At 41.0% G+C, this 19,505-nt stretch overlaps 1 protein-coding gene across 1 annotated transcript in view; it reads right to left on the bottom strand.

Annotated features, from left to right (window-relative positions):
- Window positions 1-18,710, bottom strand: part of LOC118580269 (murinoglobulin-1-like) — a 65,123-nt gene extending 46,413 nt beyond the window's left edge. The window contains exons 1-8 of the mRNA XM_036181941.1: window positions 18,625-18,710; window positions 17,284-17,467; window positions 16,407-16,566; window positions 16,245-16,297; window positions 9,617-9,637; window positions 9,225-9,393; window positions 8,760-8,844; window positions 7,670-7,778 (exon numbers count right to left, since the gene is read on the bottom strand). Coding sequence (XP_036037834.1) covers window positions 7,670-7,778; window positions 8,760-8,844; window positions 9,225-9,393; window positions 9,617-9,637; window positions 16,245-16,297; window positions 16,407-16,566; window positions 17,284-17,467; window positions 18,625-18,710 — 867 coding nt within the window. The remainder of the gene's footprint in view (window positions 1-7,669; window positions 7,779-8,759; window positions 8,845-9,224; window positions 9,394-9,616; window positions 9,638-16,244; window positions 16,298-16,406; window positions 16,567-17,283; window positions 17,468-18,624) is intronic.
- Window positions 18,711-19,505: the final 795 nt, after the last annotated feature.

The raw sequence follows: 19,505 nt of genomic DNA, 5'->3' as shown, positions 1-19,505 counted from the left end.
GAAATAAGCCTCAAGATAAGAATCTAGAAAGGAAGAGTCTGGCATAAATGTAGTAGTCTGGCAGATTCAGGTGTGTCCTGGCCATACAGATAACACAGATCACCAGAATGTTAACTACATCCATTCCTAGATTTCTGGGTGGAAAACAGGTATACACCTCCTCCACTGAGGAGACAAACCTGCGTGTTTAATATTCCTGGTTTCCCTAACGCTTATCTATGAGTACAAGGACCTTGTGTTCTCTACACCTCATACAGTGAGGGTGAACCTACAACCTAGTACAGCCACTGCAATGTTGGTATAGAAGCTCCTCATAGATTACAAGGTCAAAGTACCATATGATCATCTGTCAGGAATACATAAAAGGAATCTGTGTCAGTACACCAAGACATGTGTTCACAGCTATGCTGACATTTATATGACTCACAATCTAATGAGCCCATCAGCTGATGAATGGATAATCAAAATTGAGTCAGAGAATGTTATGGGCATGGAGAGTGTCACCTTTCACAAGAATGCCAGACTCAGACACACAGCAGGGCACGGTTTCTGTCATGTGTAAGGGTAAAACAGAAACACTGCCAAGTAGATGTTGTTCCATTTGGGAAGAGGAAGGGCCTGGCAGGAGAATGGATGGAGAGAATAGGGCAGGTAATGGAGGAGAAAATCAAGACATGATACGTGTGTGTGAGTACACTGTAAAGACGCCTGTTGTTTTGTGCTATTTACTCACATTCTCTATGTGCCAATTAAATTTCAAAGAATAGTCTATAATGCACGAAAGTAGTGAGGGATATACAGGAAGAAAAGGACACAAGAGTGAGGACTCAAGAGAGCTGAGGTGGCAATGGGACTAGGGAATATGGTTAAAATACATGATACTCATGTATGAAAATGTCATAAACCTAATACTTTGTACAATGAATATATATTAAAAATATATTTGGTGGCCAAGTTAGGTGTAAAATTGCTGAAATATACCTTTAATAATAGTGGGTCCCAGGCCCACCACTGGACACAGGCCACCCCGAGAGGACCTGACCAACTTGGCCCAAGTTGCCTGCCAATTGGCAGGCCCTGCGTGAAGGCTCCCCCTTTCCAAGACTGCAGGCAGACACTGCACTCTCCATACCCTGCCCCCACACCCATCTGCTGGATACCCAGCCACTTCCTGAGACTCAGAGACCAGCCCCAGCTTCCATCCTGCCCTGGAACTCCCATCTGGACCAGAGACCAGAGGAACTCCCATCTGGACAAGAGGAGCTCCCATCTGGACAAAATAAGGAGACATCAGGGACTTCCAGAGACTCAGAGTCCAGCACCCCAGCGCCTATCTGGCCAGCACTCTCATCTGGACCAGCATTCCCATCTGGCCCAGAGCTTCCATCTGGACCAGAGAGAGGCTCCCTAAATCTGTCAACTCTCTCTGGACCAAATACACTGATAAGACCAAGAACGAACACAAGAGGAGATGGGCAGACGTCAAGGCAGAAGTACATACAACAAAATAAAGAGCAATACAGCATCACCAGAATCTAGCCCTTCTCCAACAGCTAGACCTGAACATCATGGAATGGAAGAAGAAGAAAACAACCTTATAAGTAACATCATGAAGAGGCTAGAGCCTTATATAGAAGAAATCAAAAAGAAAGTAGAGGAACAGACAAACAAAAAATGGGAAGAATGCTATAAAAAACTAGAGGAAAGGACAATTAAAGCAGAAGAAAACAATAAATCCTTGAATGAAAATCATGAAATAGAAAGGGAGACAATCCAAGACCTGAAGAGGGAAATAGAAAAAATGAAGAAGACACTAGCAGAAGGAATGTTGGAAATAGAAAATCTGAGTAAACAAACAGGAACTTCAGAGGCAAGTATAACCAACAGAATGCAAGAGATGGAAGAGAGGATCTCTGGTGTTGAAGATATGGTAGAAGAAATAGATTAATCAGTCAAAGAAAACACTAAAACCATCAAAGTCATGACCCAAAATGTCCAAGAAATTTGGGACACCATGAAAAGACCAAACCTACAAATAATAGGGATAGAGGAAGGAGAAGAATACCAACTCAAAGGCACAGAAAATATATTTAACAAGATCATAGAAGAAAACTTTCCCAACTTAAAGAAGGAAATGCCTATGAAGATACAAGAAGCCTATAGAACACCAAACAGACTAGACACCCAAAAAAGTCCCCTCACCACATAATGATTAAACAACTAAATATACAGAATAAAGAAAGAATATTAAGGGCAGCAAAGGAAAAAGGCCAAGTGACTTATAAAGGCAAACCCATCAGAATAACACCCAATTTCTCGATGGAGACTTTGAAAGCCAGAAGGACCTGGACAGATGTAATGCAGACACTAAGAGACCATGGATGCCAGCCTAGACTAATATACCCAGCAAAACTTTCAATCAGCATAGATGGAGTGAACAAGACCTTCCAAGACAAAACCAGATTGAAACAATACTTATCCACAAACCCAGCCCTACAGAAAACACTAGAAGGAAAATTCCAACCTAAGGAAGGCAGATGCACCCATGAAAACACAGACAATAGATAACACCACAGCTGTAAAGCCCAAAGAAGAGAAGTACACACACACTACCACCAAAAAAAAAATAAAAATAACAACAGGAACGAACAACCACTGGTCATTAATATCCCTTCATATCAATGGACTTAATTCACCTATAAAAAGACACAGACTAACAGAATGGATACAAAAACAGGACCCATCTTTCTGCTGCATACAAGAAACACACCTCAAATTCAAAGACACACACCTCCTAAGAATAAAAGGCTGGGAAAAGACTTTCCAATCAAATGGTCTTAAGAAGCAAGCTGGTGTATCCATCCTAATGTCCAGCAAAATAGACTTCAAACTAAAATCAATCAAAAGAGATGATGAAGGACATTACATACTCATTGCAGGAAAGATCCACCAAGATGAAGTTTCAATTCTGAACATTTATGTCCCAAACACAAGGGTACCCACATATATAAAAGAAACATTACTAAAGCTTAAATCACATATAAAACCCCACACATTAATAGTGGGAGACTTCAACACCCCACTTTCACCTCTGAACAGATTGGCCAAATTGAAACTTAACAGAGACATAATGGACTTAACTGATGTTATGGCACAAATGGACTTAATCGATATCTACAGAACATTCCACCCAAACAAAAAAGAATATACCTTCTTCTCAGCACCCCATGGAACCTTCTCTAAAATCAACCACATACTTGGCCACAAAGCAAATCTCAACAAAAAATTGGAATAACTCACTGTGTTCTATCAGACCACCATGGTTTAAAGTTAGATTTCAACAACAACAACAACAACAACAACAACAACAACAACAACAACAACAAAACCCTACAGAAATCATAAAACCTCATGGAAACTGAATAATGCTCAACTGAATCACCAATGGGTTAAGGAAGAAATAAAGAAAGATATTAAAGACTTCCTAGAGATCAATGAAAATGAATACACCACATACCCAAACTTATGGGATACTATGAAAGCAGTGCTAAGAGGGAAATTCATAGCACTGAATGCCCACATAAAGGAGCTGGAGAAATCTCACGCTAGTGACTTGACAGCACACCTGAAAGCCCTTGAACAGGAAGAAGCAAAGTCTCCCAGGAGGAACAGACACCAGGAAATTATCAAATTGAGAGCTGAAATCAATAAAATAGAAATAAAGAGAACAATACAAAGGATTAATGAAACAAAGAGTTGGTTCTTTGAGAAGATCAACAAGATAGACAAGCCCTTATCCAAACTAACCGAAAGACAGAGGGAGAGCATCCAAATTAAGAAAATCAGAAATGAAAAGGGGGACATAACAACAGACAATGAGAAAATCCAGAGAATCATCAGGTCATACTTCAAAAACCTCTACTTCACAAAACTGGAAAATCTAAAAGAAATGGATAATTTTCTGGATAGGTACCACATACCTAAGTTAAATCAAGACCAGATAAACCATTTAAATAGTCCAATAACCCCTAAGGAAATAGAATCAGTCATTAAAAGTCTCCCAACCAAAAAAAGCCCTGGACCTGATGGTTTCAGTGTACAATTCTACCAGATCTTTAAAGAAGACTTAATACCAATACTCCTTAAATTATTCCACACAATAGAAGAAGAAGGCATATTACCAAACTCCTTCTATGAGGCTACAATTACCCTGATTCCCAAACCAAACAAAGATGCAACAAAGAAAGAGAACTATAGACCGATCTCCCTCATGAACACTGATGCAAAAATACTCAATAAAATTCTGGCAAACAAACTCCAAGAACACATCAAAACAATTATCCACCATGATCAAGTAGGCTTCATGCCAGGGATGCAAGGGTGGTTCAACATAGGAAAGTCCGTCAATGTAATACACCATATAAACAAACTCAAGGAAAAAAACCACATGATCATCTCACTAGATGCAGAAAAGGCATTTGACAAAATCCAACACCCCTTCATGATAAAGGTCTTGGAGCAATCAGGAATACAGGGAACATAGCTAAACATAATAAAGGCAATCTACAGCAAGCCAACAGCCAACATCAAATTAAATGGAGAGAAACTCAAAGCAATACCACTAAAATCAGGAACAAGGCAAAGCTGTCCCCTCTCCCCATACTTATTCAATATAGTACTTGAAGTTCTAGCCAGAGCTATAAGACAACATAAAGAGATTAAGGGGATACAAATTGGAAAGGAAGAAGTCAAGTTCTCCCTATTTGCAGATGACATGTTAGTATACATGAGTGACCCCAAAAATTCAACCAAGGAACTGATACAGCTAATAAAAACCTTCAGCAACATAAGAGGATACAAGATCAACTAAAAAAAAAAAAACCAGTATCCCTTCTATATACAGTAGACAAACAGGCTGAGAAGGAAATCAGAGATACATCACCCTTTACAATAGCCACAAATGTTATAAAATACCTTGGGGTTACTCTAACTAAGTATGTAAAGGACCTATGTGACAAGAACTTTAAGTCCCTGAAAAAAGAAATTGAAGAAGATGTCAGAAAATGGAAAGATCTCCCATGCTCATGGATAGGCAGGATTAACATAGTAAAAATGGCAATCTTACCAAAAGCAATCTACAGATTGAACGCAATTCCCATCAAATTACCAACACAATTCTTCACAGATCTGGAAAGAATAATACTCAACTTCATATGGAAAAACAAAAAACCCAGGAGAGCCAAAAGAATCCTGTACAATAAAACAACCTCTGGAGGCATCACAATACCCGACCTCAAGCTCTACTATAGAGCTACTGTAATAAAAACAGCTTGGTACTGGCATAAAAACCGACATGTGGACCAATGGAATTGAACTGAAGACTCTGACATTAACCCGCACACCTATGAACATATAATTTTTGACCAAGAAGCCAAAAATGTACAATGGAAAAAAGAAAGCATCTTCAACAAATGGTGCTGGCATAACTGGATGTCAATGTGTAGAAGGCTGCAAATAGATCCATATCTGTCACCGTGCACAAAACTTAAATCCAAGTGGATCAAAGACCTCAACATAAATCCAGCTACTCTGAACCTGATAGAAGAGAAAGTAGGAGGTACTCTTGAACACATTGGCACTGGAGATCACTTTCTAAATATAACACCAGTAGCACAGACACTGAGAGAAACAATCAATCAATGGGATCTGTTGAAACTGAGAAGCTTTTGTAGAGCAAAGGACATGGTCAACAAGATAAAGTGACAGCCTACAGAATGGGAAAAGGTCTTCACCAACCCCACATCTGACAGAGGGCTGATATCCAGAATATATGAAGAACTTAAGAAATTAGACATCAAAATGCCCAACAGTCCAATTAAGAAATGGGCTATAGAATTAAACAGAGAATTCTCCACAGAGGAAGTTCAAATGGCTGAAAGACATTTAAGGAATTGTTCATCATCCCTAATTATCCAGGAAATGCAAATTAAAATGACTCTGAGATACCACCTTACACCTGACAGAGTGGCTAAGATCAAAAGCACAGAAGACAGCTTATGCTGGAGAGGATGTGGAGCAAGGGGAACTCTTCTCCACTGCTGGTGGTAATGCAAGCTTGTACAGCCCCTTTGGAAATCAATATGGCACTTCCTTAGAAAATTGGGAATCCATCTCCCCCAAGACCCAGCTATAGCACTCTTGGGCATATACCCAAGGTATGCTCAATCATACCACAAGGGCATTGGCTCAGCTATGTTCATATCAGCTTTGTTTGTAATAGCCAGAACCTGGAAACAACCTAGATGCCCTTCAACTGAAGAATGGATAAAGAAAATATGGTATATATACACAATGGTGTACTACTCAGCAGAGAAAACAATGACATCATGAGGTTTGCAGGCAAATGGATGGATCTAGAAAAAATCATCCTGAGTGAGGTAACCCAGACTAAAAAAGACAAACACAGTATGTACTCACTCATAGGAGGATACTAGATGTAAAACAAAGATGACTAGACTGCTATACAACTCCAAGGAGGCTACCTAGAAAACGGGACCCTAGGAAAGACCCGGGGATCATCCAATGATAGAGAAATGGATGAGATCTACGTGAACAACCTGGATGACAGTGGGAGTAATGAAGGGCAAGATTTGAGGGAAAGAAAGCTTAGGGGATCAGGAGATCCCAGCTGGATCAAGAACATAAAGGGAGAATGAGGAATAACAGACCATGATAAATGAAGACCACATGAGACCAGGAATAGGCAGAGTGCTCGAGAGGTCCCCAGAAATTCACAATGATATATCCTCTGTAGTCTGCTGGCAATGGTCGAGAGAAAGCCTGATCTGACCTAGTCTGGTGATGAGATGGCCAAACACCCTAACAGTTGTCTTGGAACTCTCATCCAATAACTGGTGGAAGTGGATGCAGAGATCCTCAGCCAGGCCCCAGGTGGAGCTCCGGGTGTCCAACTGTCGAGAAAGAGGAGGGTCTGCAAGAGCATGAATTGTTGAATCCAAGATTGCAAAAAGCACAGGGACAGATAGCCAAATGAATGGAAGTACATGAATTATGAACCAAAGGCTGTACAGCCCCCAGCTGGATCAGGCCTTCTGGATAAGTGAGACCATTGAATAGCTTGATCTGTTCGGGAGGCATCCAGTCTGTGGGACCAGGATCTGTCCTTAGTGCATGAGCTGGCTGTTTGAAACCTTGGGCTTACACAGTCTGGAAGGAGGTGACAGGACCTGCCTGTACTGAATCTACCAGGTTTAAATGAACCCCCAGGGGTGCCTTGATCCTTGAGGACATGGGAATGGAGGGGAGGGGCTGGGGAGAAGGTGGGGTTGGGGGCAGGAGTGGGGAGGACAGGGGAACCCATAGCTGATGTATAAAATTTAAAACACATAATAATAACGAAAAAAATTATTAATTAAAAGAAATAGTGGGTCCCAGGACTAACATTTGTGAGTGGGAGGGGTGGTCATGCAGGGGATTGCACACGTGCCTGCCTAGTTTTCCACCACAGAGCTAAACCAGAGGTCCCAAGGTTCCCCAACATCCTCTTTTCAGTAACTCGGTGTGCATTTCCTCTCAGCTTTGGTATCTGTATTTCTGTGATAGTTAACCATCAATAATAAAAATGGGACATTGAGCAGGTTTTACTCACCTGGTAACTGACTGGTATGCATACACCCTCTCTCTTCCCTCTAGAATCCTGATATTCATAGCATATAAGAATCTCTGCATGTCCTGGCACAGGTTTTCCATAGGTATATCTGTTAGAAGACAGATTCAGAGAAACCAAGGGTCATCCTAAAGCAGAGACCTACAGTCTTCCCACCCATAGGCCACACTGTCAATCTCTAACAGCAGATTAGCTGTGTGTATTTTCACAATGACAGAAAATAGGGCCCATTACTGCCACTTGACACATTCCAACTAGATATATTAACAAAGTTAGCCTTGTTAAGAACCACTGAGAGACATGATTTTCTCCCTTTGATTCTTCTGAAAAGATTAAGGATCCTCAGTTTGTAAATAATGGGCTGTGATGAATGGAGACCATGGCGAAATGACTCAGGAGTATTCTAACAGACCTACTCAATCTTTTGCCTTCTTTCTATCAATTTTCCTTGGAGCATGATGTTTATTTTAATGACAAGCAGATGTGAGCCAGGTGTGTCTCTTCTGTTTGATTCAGGCACAGTTGCAAATTCCTTCTAGCAGGGTTTGACTTACTAGGGTACCAGACTTAATAGCAACTTAAGTTGCTGTGACACAGGATCCACATTTATCCAGTACAGAAATGCAAACAGAGAAGTGAGATGTTTAAATGTTAAACTTGGGAAGCAGTGGCTGGAACAACAGCCAGACTGGGAGCCCTTGTTTCTCTGTTCTTTCTGTCAACCCATAACAGGTCAGCAGAATGCTGTTTAGTGCCTGTGTTCTCTTCACATGGGTCAGGGGATCTTTGTAGGCTCCTTCCTCTTTCCAAAGTTAGGAACTCTCTACTGCCTCATACATTTGATTTATCACTGGTGTCATCAGGATTAACATCATCAACACAGGCAATGAATGATCAAGCAGTAATGGATGCAGAGCAGTGGGGACATGAGGAAGAAGTGAACACCATAGGGGAACATTCTAGGAAGAAGGACAACCTTAGCATTATACATTCCACAATGACACGTTATCCCAGGTAGCTTTTGTGTCCAAGTACATTCTGAAGGATAGAAGATTAAACACAGGTAACTCACACTCCACACACAGTCACGTTTACTTTTTCATCTTGCACAGTGATGACCTTTGGGACCTTTACTTGAACTTCAAACCTGGGAAGCACTATTGGGAGAGAGAAGAGAAATTCAGGTGGGAAATAACTTTTTTAGTTACCTAAACAATCAGCCTCTGCCAAGAAAGGGTGACTTCCCATTATCATGGTTACCTCCGCACTCCCAGTAAAGTTAGAATGCGGAATGGTGATAGATTGTATCAGGATATGAAAATCTCAGAGGTATCTACTTAAATAAGAAAAGCCAAATAATTTGCTTCTGAAAATCCCAGAACTTTCTGGAAGCACCAGGTTGCTAGGTGGATAGCCTTAGCTAGAGTCAGATGAATCATAGCCTTACCCATTGAACTCAACATGTTCATCAATTTATCTTATGATAACCAGAAACTTACAAGATCTACTTTCCTTTTTCAATCTTCCCAAGCCATACCGAATTCCTCCACGGTGAAGGAGTGCTCTTTCTTCACTCCTGATTTTTTCACTATCACTATCTTGTAGGAGCCCTGAATAGGCTCTGATGACAGGCTGAAGGACAGCTGCTTTAGCCCATGCTCTGTGTTAATATCCCGCCACTGCATAATTCGATTCGTCTTTGGATCCTGTGAGACAGGTTGTAAATTTTGTAAGTAAATAGAGTTTTAATTACATCAACACATCTAAGACCAGGTGTTCATGATGGAATCATTAGGGTAGGGAATGTGATATAATGAAGCAACTATCCACAGCGGTGGAAGGCTGCTGACCCACAGTCCTGCTACAACATTCCAACATCAAGTTGCTTTCAGCGGATTGATTTCTCTCTGAAACAGTTAAGTTTCTTACCTCAATGTAAGCCAGAGGAAACTGAAACAAAAGAGAAAACAGTATTAGTGTAGAACAGCGGTTCTCCACCTGGGGTCATGATCACTTTGGCAAAGCTTTATTTCCAACAGTATTTACATGATGATTCATAACAATAATAAAATTGTAGTTATGAAGTAACAATGAAAATAATTTATGGAGATGCATCCTGAGCCTTTACAGTATGGAGTTAACAAAATATATTGTTCAAATCAGGAATATTTTTAGTGTGAAATGGGGTTACAAGTTTTAAATATATCCAGCCAAAATAACTTGGGGTAGTCCTGGGAAGCTATATATCCCCAGTCTACCCAAGGCACTGCTTCCCTTTCCTCCTCTAATGAGATACAAAGGCATTAGCACATGAACTCAATCTACACCTCCTGATTGTAGTTCAACAGAGCAAGCCACTGTCTAACCAGTGCCCAGAAATGCAAAGAAAGAAAGGGCTCAGCAGCTGCTTTGCTCTAAGAGCTGCCGCTGACTAAGGCAAGGGCTGCATGTTCAGAGATTTTACAGGCAAAGTGTTTCTTATCCAGCAGATGAGGAATACAGTAAAGACAGACAGTGACAAGGTCATTTAAGGTTCTGCAATAACTGAGCTGTCTGAAGAGGTGAATTTCCTTCAGGTGAGCATCAGCTTGAGGAAAACATAACCATTTCCAGCAGTGGAGGAGAGAGCAAGCTGTGGCAGTAGTAAGGGAATTTTAGTGAGATTGAACTTGTTTCTGAAAGTCTAGAAAAATAAATCATGATAGTGGATTATGAAACTGTGGTACTTGTGTACACCGTGAAAGTTTATTCAGCTATGACAAATGGAAACACAAAATTTGTAAGCAAATGAAGAAAACTCAAAGAAATGATAATGGTAAGCCAGGCTCAGAAAGATAACTGCTCTTTGTTCTTTCTCATGTGTGGCTCCTCACTCCAAACCCGGAGTTCTTGTGGACTCAAGGTACCTAGAAGAGGACCATTGAGTGGGAATCCCCCCAGGCAGGGGAAACAGCATGACACAGAGGATGTCAACACACAGGTGCACTTTTGGGCACAGAACATTTATGAGGGATGAGTGTGTGGGATGGGAGAGATGACAGGGAATGTTGGGAAGGTTAACCCACACTAAGCACCCATAAAAAAGCTGCGTGGAAACTTACTGCTTTCTAAACCTATTAAGAAACTTCAGTTAAAAGGTGAGTCAGAGGAAGACATACTGCATGTCTAGATAATGCTGCTCCAGAAGGCCAAGGGTCACTTAAAAAATGTCCCAGTTCTAGGCATGAGATAGGGCCTTATGAGTTGCTGGCCAGGGTGCCCTAGACCCCCCCAAAGCAATACAGAATCTTGATGCTCTTCTTGACTGCACACAATAACTAGTTGATAATATTCTATTGTGGAAGACACCACACAACTTGGTGGAAGAGTGTAGAAAAATCAAGCTGGTGCTCTGCTAACACCCCCTGCTGACCAGCTTTCACAATGCCACAAGGTGCTGTGCAGATTGCTGCAGGAGAGGAGATGCCAATGGTCTCATCCAGCTGAGAACCCTAGGATGTCGAACACCAACCTGCCAAGCAGGATGTGCCCATTGGTGCAAGAGTGGCACAACTTTTATGGGGTAGAAAACGGGTCTCTGGTTGATTTGAATCCTGTTCTGTAAAACAGAATTCATACTGGGTGCTGAAAACCCGTCAACAACCCGTGACTGTGGAAGTCTTAGTTTAAGTGGATAGATGACCTGTTTGTTTAAGTAAATTGTCATGGTACCAAGTTGCCTTTCTAATTTATGCTAATAGTCACGGACAAATACTACATGCAGCTTGAATGAGGGAAGCTTCTCTTGGCTTTGTGACCTGTGTTGATGAGACTAGGCTCTCCTCATTTTCATCTGATCTCTCCTTTTGTGCCTTACTTCCTCACCTCTTGAACTAAGTGGTACTCAGGACAGAAGCTTCTCCTTCATGTTCTTTTCAAACTCCATGTCTTTATGTGTCACCCACTTTCACCTCTAAATACTGAAGATGAGGGTGCAGACACAGCTCCTTCGGAAACAACTATTGTGGTGTCAGTTTACAATATGAGTATGAAGCAAGAAAAGGTAGAGCCACCTACTGACTTAACAAACTTTAAAAGCATCAGCTGAGCCAGGCAGACAGTGGTGGCACATCCTTTAATCCCAGCAATCAGAAGGCAGAGGCAAGAGGATCTCTGTGAGTTCAAGGCCAGCCTGGTCTACATAGACAGTTTCAAGCCAGACAGAAATACATGGAGAAATCATGTTTGATTGTTTGTTTTTTTTAATATATTTTTTAAAAAGTCAATTGACACTTTACACAAAGTTGTGAAAAAGGAAATTTTCACAAAAGTCATACATATGATTTCTTTTAATATCATCCTGGATGACCTAGTCTACATAGCCAGAAGAGAAAACTAACCTATAAAATCTGTGAGTGAAAAAGGAGTATTGTTTCTATCAGCTGAGGGACTAATACTTAGACCAGCCCTGGGAGGTAAACAGACAGGAAGAGAAGCCACAGACAGATAAGAGAAACAGAGAAATCCTGGTTTCTTCCTCACACTCCTGACCTGTGACGCAGGCCTAAATGCTACAGTAGGGTTCTCCCTCTAATACTAGGGCACCTCTGCAATGGACCAGCCTGATACATTAAGGACAAGACCAAGATGAGTTCACCTGCATTTGTATCTGCCTCTCTGTCTTTGTTCAACCAGATCAACCCTAATTTAGGAAAGGAAAACTCCTCAAATATCCTCAAAGACCCCAGCCCTCAGGGAGAGGCAGGGCTTCCCAATCTCCCTCTGCAAAGTTTCTTTCCACCCATGTGCCTGCTGTGTGTTCCCTCAACTCTAATAAAAGCTTTTCTTCACTGGCTGACTCAGTCTGCTCTGCTCAAGATGTTTCCTGCCTTTTAATTCTTTAACTGTCAGAGAACATGACCCTACACTGTAAAAGCAAGATCAATTCGTAACTGGCACACACAATCTACTGGAATCCAAGATAAGTAATTTTGGCTAAGGAATTCAGCAAGATCAACATGATAAAAAGTAATGGGGTACATAGAAAAAAATCTTAATTACATTGAAAATAAGGCAACAAATTATAAATTCTATAAACACCAGTCATTAATAAAACTATGATTTAGGAAGAAGTCAAATGATAAATTCATTGTCCCAAAAAGAACATTGCAAATCATTATGAAATTCATAAAAGGAAATCTAAAATAATGGATAGATACATGTGCAATAGACAGAAACATTTGTTATGAAATGATTTATGCTCTTTCTAAATCAATATATATGTTATTAACATTTCAATCACATTTCCAAGAATGATTGCAGAAATGCAACCTGATAGTAAAATTTAAATAAAACATTCAGGGGTAGTCGTTGAAATACTGAAGCATGGATTAATTCAAGGAAGTGAATTTAACCTAAATAAAAACGAAAGTGCTGTTATCCTTATGAAAGCAGGAGCTAAAATACAGGAGGGAGAGGCAGTTGGTAAAATGCTAGCTGCTCAAGCAGAAGGACCCAGGTTCCATTTGCAGAATCCACACAAAAAGTGGGTACATGTACTCACTGTAGTCCCGGCTGGAAAGCAGAGACACATAGCTGTCTCTGGGTCACTGGCCAGGCTGCCAGTCTGATCATCAAGCCCCAGGACAGCCAGAGACTCTGACTCAAAACCATTGATGTTCAGCACCCAAGAAAAGAAATCTAAGATTGTCTTCTGGCTAGCACATACATGTGTACACACACACACACACACACACACACACACACACACACACACTCATGCGCACACACGTGCGTGCGTGTGCAAGCACACAGAATGAACATGTATTACACAGAGACACACAAAGTGCTTGGAAGTGAATCAACAGCCTGCATTGGAAATTTTCCAGTGTCAAAAGCCAACGGACATAGGTAAAGGGATGAAGAGATTGCCCTACAGAACCATACACATGAAGGAGGGCGTAGAAAAAAATCATCCCGCGTAAGCAACACAGACTCAGAAACACAAACATGGCATGTATTCACTTATAAATGAATGTTAGCGACTAAGTTAAAGATAAGCACACCACAATCCACAGACTCAGAGAGGGTAAGTAACAAGGAGGGTTTTAGGAAGGATGCATGAATCTCCCTTGGAAGATTTTACAGGTGGACTAGGGGCCAGTGGGGATGGGAACAGGAGGTATCTTGTGGGGAGCAAGGGATGGAGTGAGAGAATACAGAAAGAGATAACTGGAATGGGGGGCATTAGAGAGCAATGTGGAATCCTAGTGTAGTGGAAACTTCCTGGAACCTATGGGGGTGATCCTACTGAGGACTCCTAGTAATGACATATATGGAGCTGGAACTGGCCATCTTCTATAAGGAGACAAGGCTTCCAGTTGTGGGACAGGGACACCTACCCAGACACAAAACCTTCAATCTACAACTTGTCCTGCCTGCAAGATGTGCTGAGGCAATGGTAGCTCAGAGCTCGTGAGAATGGCCGACAAATGACTGGTCTGAGTTGAGGGCAAAGCTACTAGAGGTAGTCCATGGCCACACACTGTCTGAATGGCCAGTAACTGGAAGCTGGATAGAGTCCCAGGGTAGAACCAAACATGACCAACCACCCCAACAAATAAACAAATAAGTAAGTAAGTAAATAAATAAATAAATAAAAATTGAAATGATTCCTAATGATATTCTGATATATTCAGTAGATTGATTCCTAGCTCAGTTGTCATCAGAGAGGCTTCTTCTGGAAGCTAATAGGAGCAGATGCAGAGATCCACAGCCAAAGCTCAGGGACCCCACAAAGAAGGGAGGAAGTATGGTAGGAGCCAGAGGGGTCAAAGACACCAGGAGAACAAGGCCAACAGAATCAACTAAGCAGGGCTCATAGGCTCTCACAGAGACTGAAGGAGAAACCACAGAGCCTTGATTTCTGTGGGTCTGAGCTAGGTGCACTGCATGCATGCTGTGGTTGCTTGCCTGTGGTTTTTGTGGGACTCCTAGAAGTGGCACTGTGCATGTCTCTGACTAACTTGCCTGCTCTTGGGACCCTTTTCTTAATACTGGGTTGTCTCATCCAGCCTTGATAGGAGGGTTTTTGACTGGTCTTATTGCATCTTGTTATGCCATATAAGGTTGATATTCCAGGGAGGCCTGCTCTTTTCTGAAGGGACATGAATCTAGATGAGGGAGAGAGACTGGGAGGAGTGGAGGGAGTGGAAGCTATGGTCATGATGTACTGTGTGTGAGAACAATAAATAAAAAGAAAAAATATCCTTGATAGAAGTATACAACAGATTATTGTGATTAGATAGAATCTTTACTCTCTACCCAATATTGTCTATTGTAAATTTCTATCTGTAAAGAGCACATTAAGTAAAATGGGATGGCTATTTTATTGTTTGTTTTAGTTTTTAGCTAGTTCTTTGAGAGTTTTGTACAGTGTTTTCTGATGATATACACTCCTTCCCCTAACTCATCGCAGATCTACCTCCGTCCCTTACCCACCTGACTTAGTGTTTTCTCTCTTTATTTTTCACCAATTAACTCCAATATAAGCTGCCCATATATTCTTGGATAAGGGCTTCCACTGCAGTATAGTGGACTTACCTGCATCTATACTCTAAAGAAAACTGACTTTCCCCAAGTAGCGATCAGTTAGCAATAGCACCTCAGTCATGGGTGGGATTTCATGTTCATCTCCCGTCTCCATGCTAAGGTTTGGTCTGGCTTGGTTTTGCATGGGCTTGTGCATGCTAACAGAATTATAAGTTCATATGTGTGGCTGCCATGCTTAGTCTAGAGGACTGTATTCTTTTATTCATTCACTACCTCTGGCTCTTACAGTCATTCTTTCCTCTCTGACCCAATAATCTATGTTCCTTGGTTAGAGAGGATGTTATTTAGATGTCTAATTTGGGCGTTCACATTCTAAGTTAAACTGGTGCTGACTGGAACCATCACTACTGGCTAAGTTTCACCAAGCAGGAAGGTGCTATGCACACTACCAGAATTGCCAGTATCATCAATCTCACCCAGCCGTGAACCCTATCAACTGTGAGAACCACTGGTCTGGCAAGACACACCCACTGTGCAATAGTAGTACAAATGACGTGGAAGTAGCCAACCACTCTCTGACTGGATTTAAGTCCTAACATGCAAGATGAAGCCCACATTAGACATCATTATAGGGCCAAGAATCTGTGGCTACACATGCCATAGGACCAGAGGAGAACCCATTATTTTTCTGCTGCTAAAGGAAATAATGTTAAAACAACTGATACAGCTTGAAGTAACAGAAACTACAAAAGAAATGACTGAAAAATGTGATTAAGCCCAAAGGTTCTGTATAGTGAAATTCTCCATGAAGAATAAAGAAACCCAGAGATACTTAACCAGTAATGGAGTGCAAGATTTAAGGAAGACATAGCATGGCCAATGGTAACTGAGCAAGGGCTATAAATAGTCAAATGAACAGAGTAGAGAAGAAGACCAACTCATACCTTAGCAAGGGGCTAGAAATGAGAATATTCCAGTCACATTATGTCTTCATAGACCCACCAATACCCACATGTAAAAGACTCACCAACTCATTCAGGGGGCGTAGGTTTTTATCCATAGAGACAATGCGAAACTTGACTAGAGAAAAAGAGAGAGAATTTTCTAATGAGGTCCAGATACCCAGGCTTTCTCTGTGCCATGTTCAGAATGGCTTCTTCATTCCATTGCCCATGATGGAGCTTCATACCTGACTGTCCTGGTTTGTACACGGGTTTGTCTGTCTGGACAAAGACAACACTTTCTTGGTTCTTCACCAGCACTGTACTCTTTTCGTTGAATTCATGTGTCGGTCCTTTGATGTGGACAGAGAGGGACACCTTCTCATCTGAAGCTGAGACTCTGGGGAGCTGAGGATGAGAGGAACACAAGACCCTTCACCATGACCCTTGGGAGGACTTAGATTTCCTTTTTACCTCCTGTGCTTCCACACCACGGGAAGGAGATCAGGGTCCATCAGTTTATGTTTAAGTGTTATGTGAGGAGGGCATGTCAGGAACAAAGCACGCAAAGAAAAATACAACATTTCATATGAGTCAGTGGAAGCAACAAAGAAACTGTCGTTTTTATGGAGTAAATACAATCTTGATGGAAAATTAGATATAACTCTGGAACTTAGGTAGAGTGGAAACTAACATATCAATGATAGTAGGAACTGCATCTTGAGGATAGATACAGAAGAAGAAACCCAGCACTTATTCAGGATGTCAATTACACATAGGAGATGTGGTTCTGATTAGCTGGAGTCCTAATTGGAAGTTTATAACTTACCACCAGCATGTACTACAGGGTGGCAAAATCCTTCTTTCTCTGGGTACTAGGTTCTTTGAGGAACTTCAATGGGAAAGTAGCACATGAACAAGTATTGGCTCTTCTTATTTTGGGGTAGGATAATCTATACTATTTGTTTATTGGGTAAATGTTCTAAGTGTCTATTGTTTTGAAGTAGTAGCTATGTTTCTATTGATCTTTTTTTTTCTTAGAAATATGTAAGTATATTACAATGGATCTACACACATATGTACATAAATATAGAAAACAGATTGGGTCAGGTATCTAGTACTCACAGTGAAGGAGTCACAATGGAAATAGTCCTTGTCAACCACAAACTCATTGGACAGACTTCTAGTTCCCCAGCTAGACTGCAAGGAGGCCCTGACAGTCACTGTCTCATTCAGATCATACAGATGGAAGCAGATTTTCTCAGGGGACTCAGTGTAGAGCAGGGAAGGGACCAGCATCATGTACTTCCTGGAAAGGAAAAAATTGAGTCCAGCTGGAGACAGATATTGTCCATGGCTGTAGTTTCTTCACAATATCACCACCATCCAAGATTCTCCAGCCTGAGGTGGCAGGTGACAGCAGGATATGGCAGAGTGATCAATTATCAGAGTTTGTAATGGTAATAACTCAGCTTCAGGAGTGCTGTCCATCAAGGCAGCTTCAAATGGCATGCACTAAAGTCACTTAAGCAGCTAGCATTCAAGTGCTAGATGGCTTTAAAGTTTTTTAGATAAAAATCTGGGAGGATAAATTATTCTTTTCATAAAAATTCATCATGGTTGTTCTAGATTATAATGCTTAATTCATGAAAAATAACAGTACCCTGTTTTTATATTTGGGTACCCTTTACCTAAGCTGTAAAATGTGAATGTGCAATTCAAAGTAGTATCATTCACATATGCTATACTTGAATAAATACCAATTGCAATCTGCAGGAATTGTTCTCTACTTTTTTCTGGCATTAGAGTTTTTTTGTACCCAAAGTAGCCCAAAATCTAGACTGTCATGACTACATCACACAATCGAAAAACATCAAAAGTTTGCTTTAATTTTTACCACTTTAAATAGATTTTTCATAGGAAAAAATGACAAGGAAAGTCACTCAACAGTATAATCCTGATAATGTGGTTATTCGGGCACCAAATAACAAGTTCTACTTGCAGTTTAATCCAAGGTCTTTGATCCTAACAAGAATGTTGTTTTCAGGCACAAACATCCACAGAGTTGCAGTGTGCCAGGATCTGTACACATCCAAAGGTTAAACTGTATGCTGCACGTTTCCAACTCAAAGTGCCAACAATGTAAATACTTATCTCCAAAGAGATTAAAATGTTTCAACACAGAAAAATGTCTCTCACCACTGGGATTCTAGATATTAGTGGTACATTCATAAGGAGGAATACGATTCCAAATCACATCACACCTCAGCTTAGTAACTGCTTTAGAATTGAAAAAATGACAACATAGAATCATGTAATACTAAAGTTGGAGAACATACATACAATGATTATTTGTTCATTGAAAAGCAAAATGATACAGGGAGAATTTGGGGAGAAAGGACTGTGAAAGGAAATGGGTGGTTTTGAGTGTAGGAGGAACAATCCACAGAGGATCTTGGTACTCACGGTTGTCCAGGTGATAAGGAAGCAGAGGTCAGGAAGGCAAGAAGAACTGAAATCAGACATTGCAGAGCCTGCCTGTCCTTCCACATGGTGTAGGAAGAAAGGACAAGGGGACAGGGCCCACGGTGTCCTCTTTTTTAATACAGTTTCCAGAGATGCCCCCAATCCACAGAGCTTTATTTATGAGTGTACTGTGTAAACAGGAAGCTCCGCCCTAGGTGTCCAAACAGACAAGTGGAATTTTGCAAGAGTTTTCTGTTAGTGTCACTGTAGTACAACTCAGCACAACTCAAATAAGTTGCAACAGTCCCAGGAACGGTGCCAGAGTATCTTGGGTGGTGTTGATCAAGGATCAAGGGCACAGAATCTACTTAGTTTGAGTTAGAGCAGACTTTCTTAGTCTTCCTACTACTGTCCTGTAAATCTTTGCAGTGGTGGCTGTGCTGTGATTGTGTGACATTTGCTACCTCACTGCTTCTAGTCACCTGGAATCTAGTAGCACTCCCTGGGAGGTGACACCTCACTTTCTCTCTTTCCTCATGTGAGAGTCACTAGAGTAGTCCAGGTTGGAGATTTTCAGTTCTCTTATCTGTAGTCATTCAAGTATCTACTTTCATGGGTATTGTGTGTAAAAGGGGGACTGTGGGTACTAGGCAAGCTCAAACACTCACCATGACCATTCTTTCTTAGACCAGAGTTCACCAACCTGTTCTAAAGGTAGAGTTATCTCTGTGGTCTACTAGGAAGCCAAATATAATCTGTGCAACAAAAGGTAATTGCTTTACACAACTTAAATACATCAATATTTGGGATATAATTCGGTTTTCTGGAATGACATTAAAGTCTGAGTTGGGGAGTACATTCAGATTTATATTCTAGCTGAT

This window comes from Onychomys torridus, chromosome 3 (assembly GCF_903995425.1).
Source record: "Onychomys torridus chromosome 3, mOncTor1.1, whole genome shotgun sequence".
In the NCBI taxonomy this organism is placed as follows: Eukaryota; Metazoa; Chordata; class Mammalia; order Rodentia; family Cricetidae; genus Onychomys; species Onychomys torridus.
This window is presented reverse-complemented; position numbering and strand designations above follow the sequence as displayed.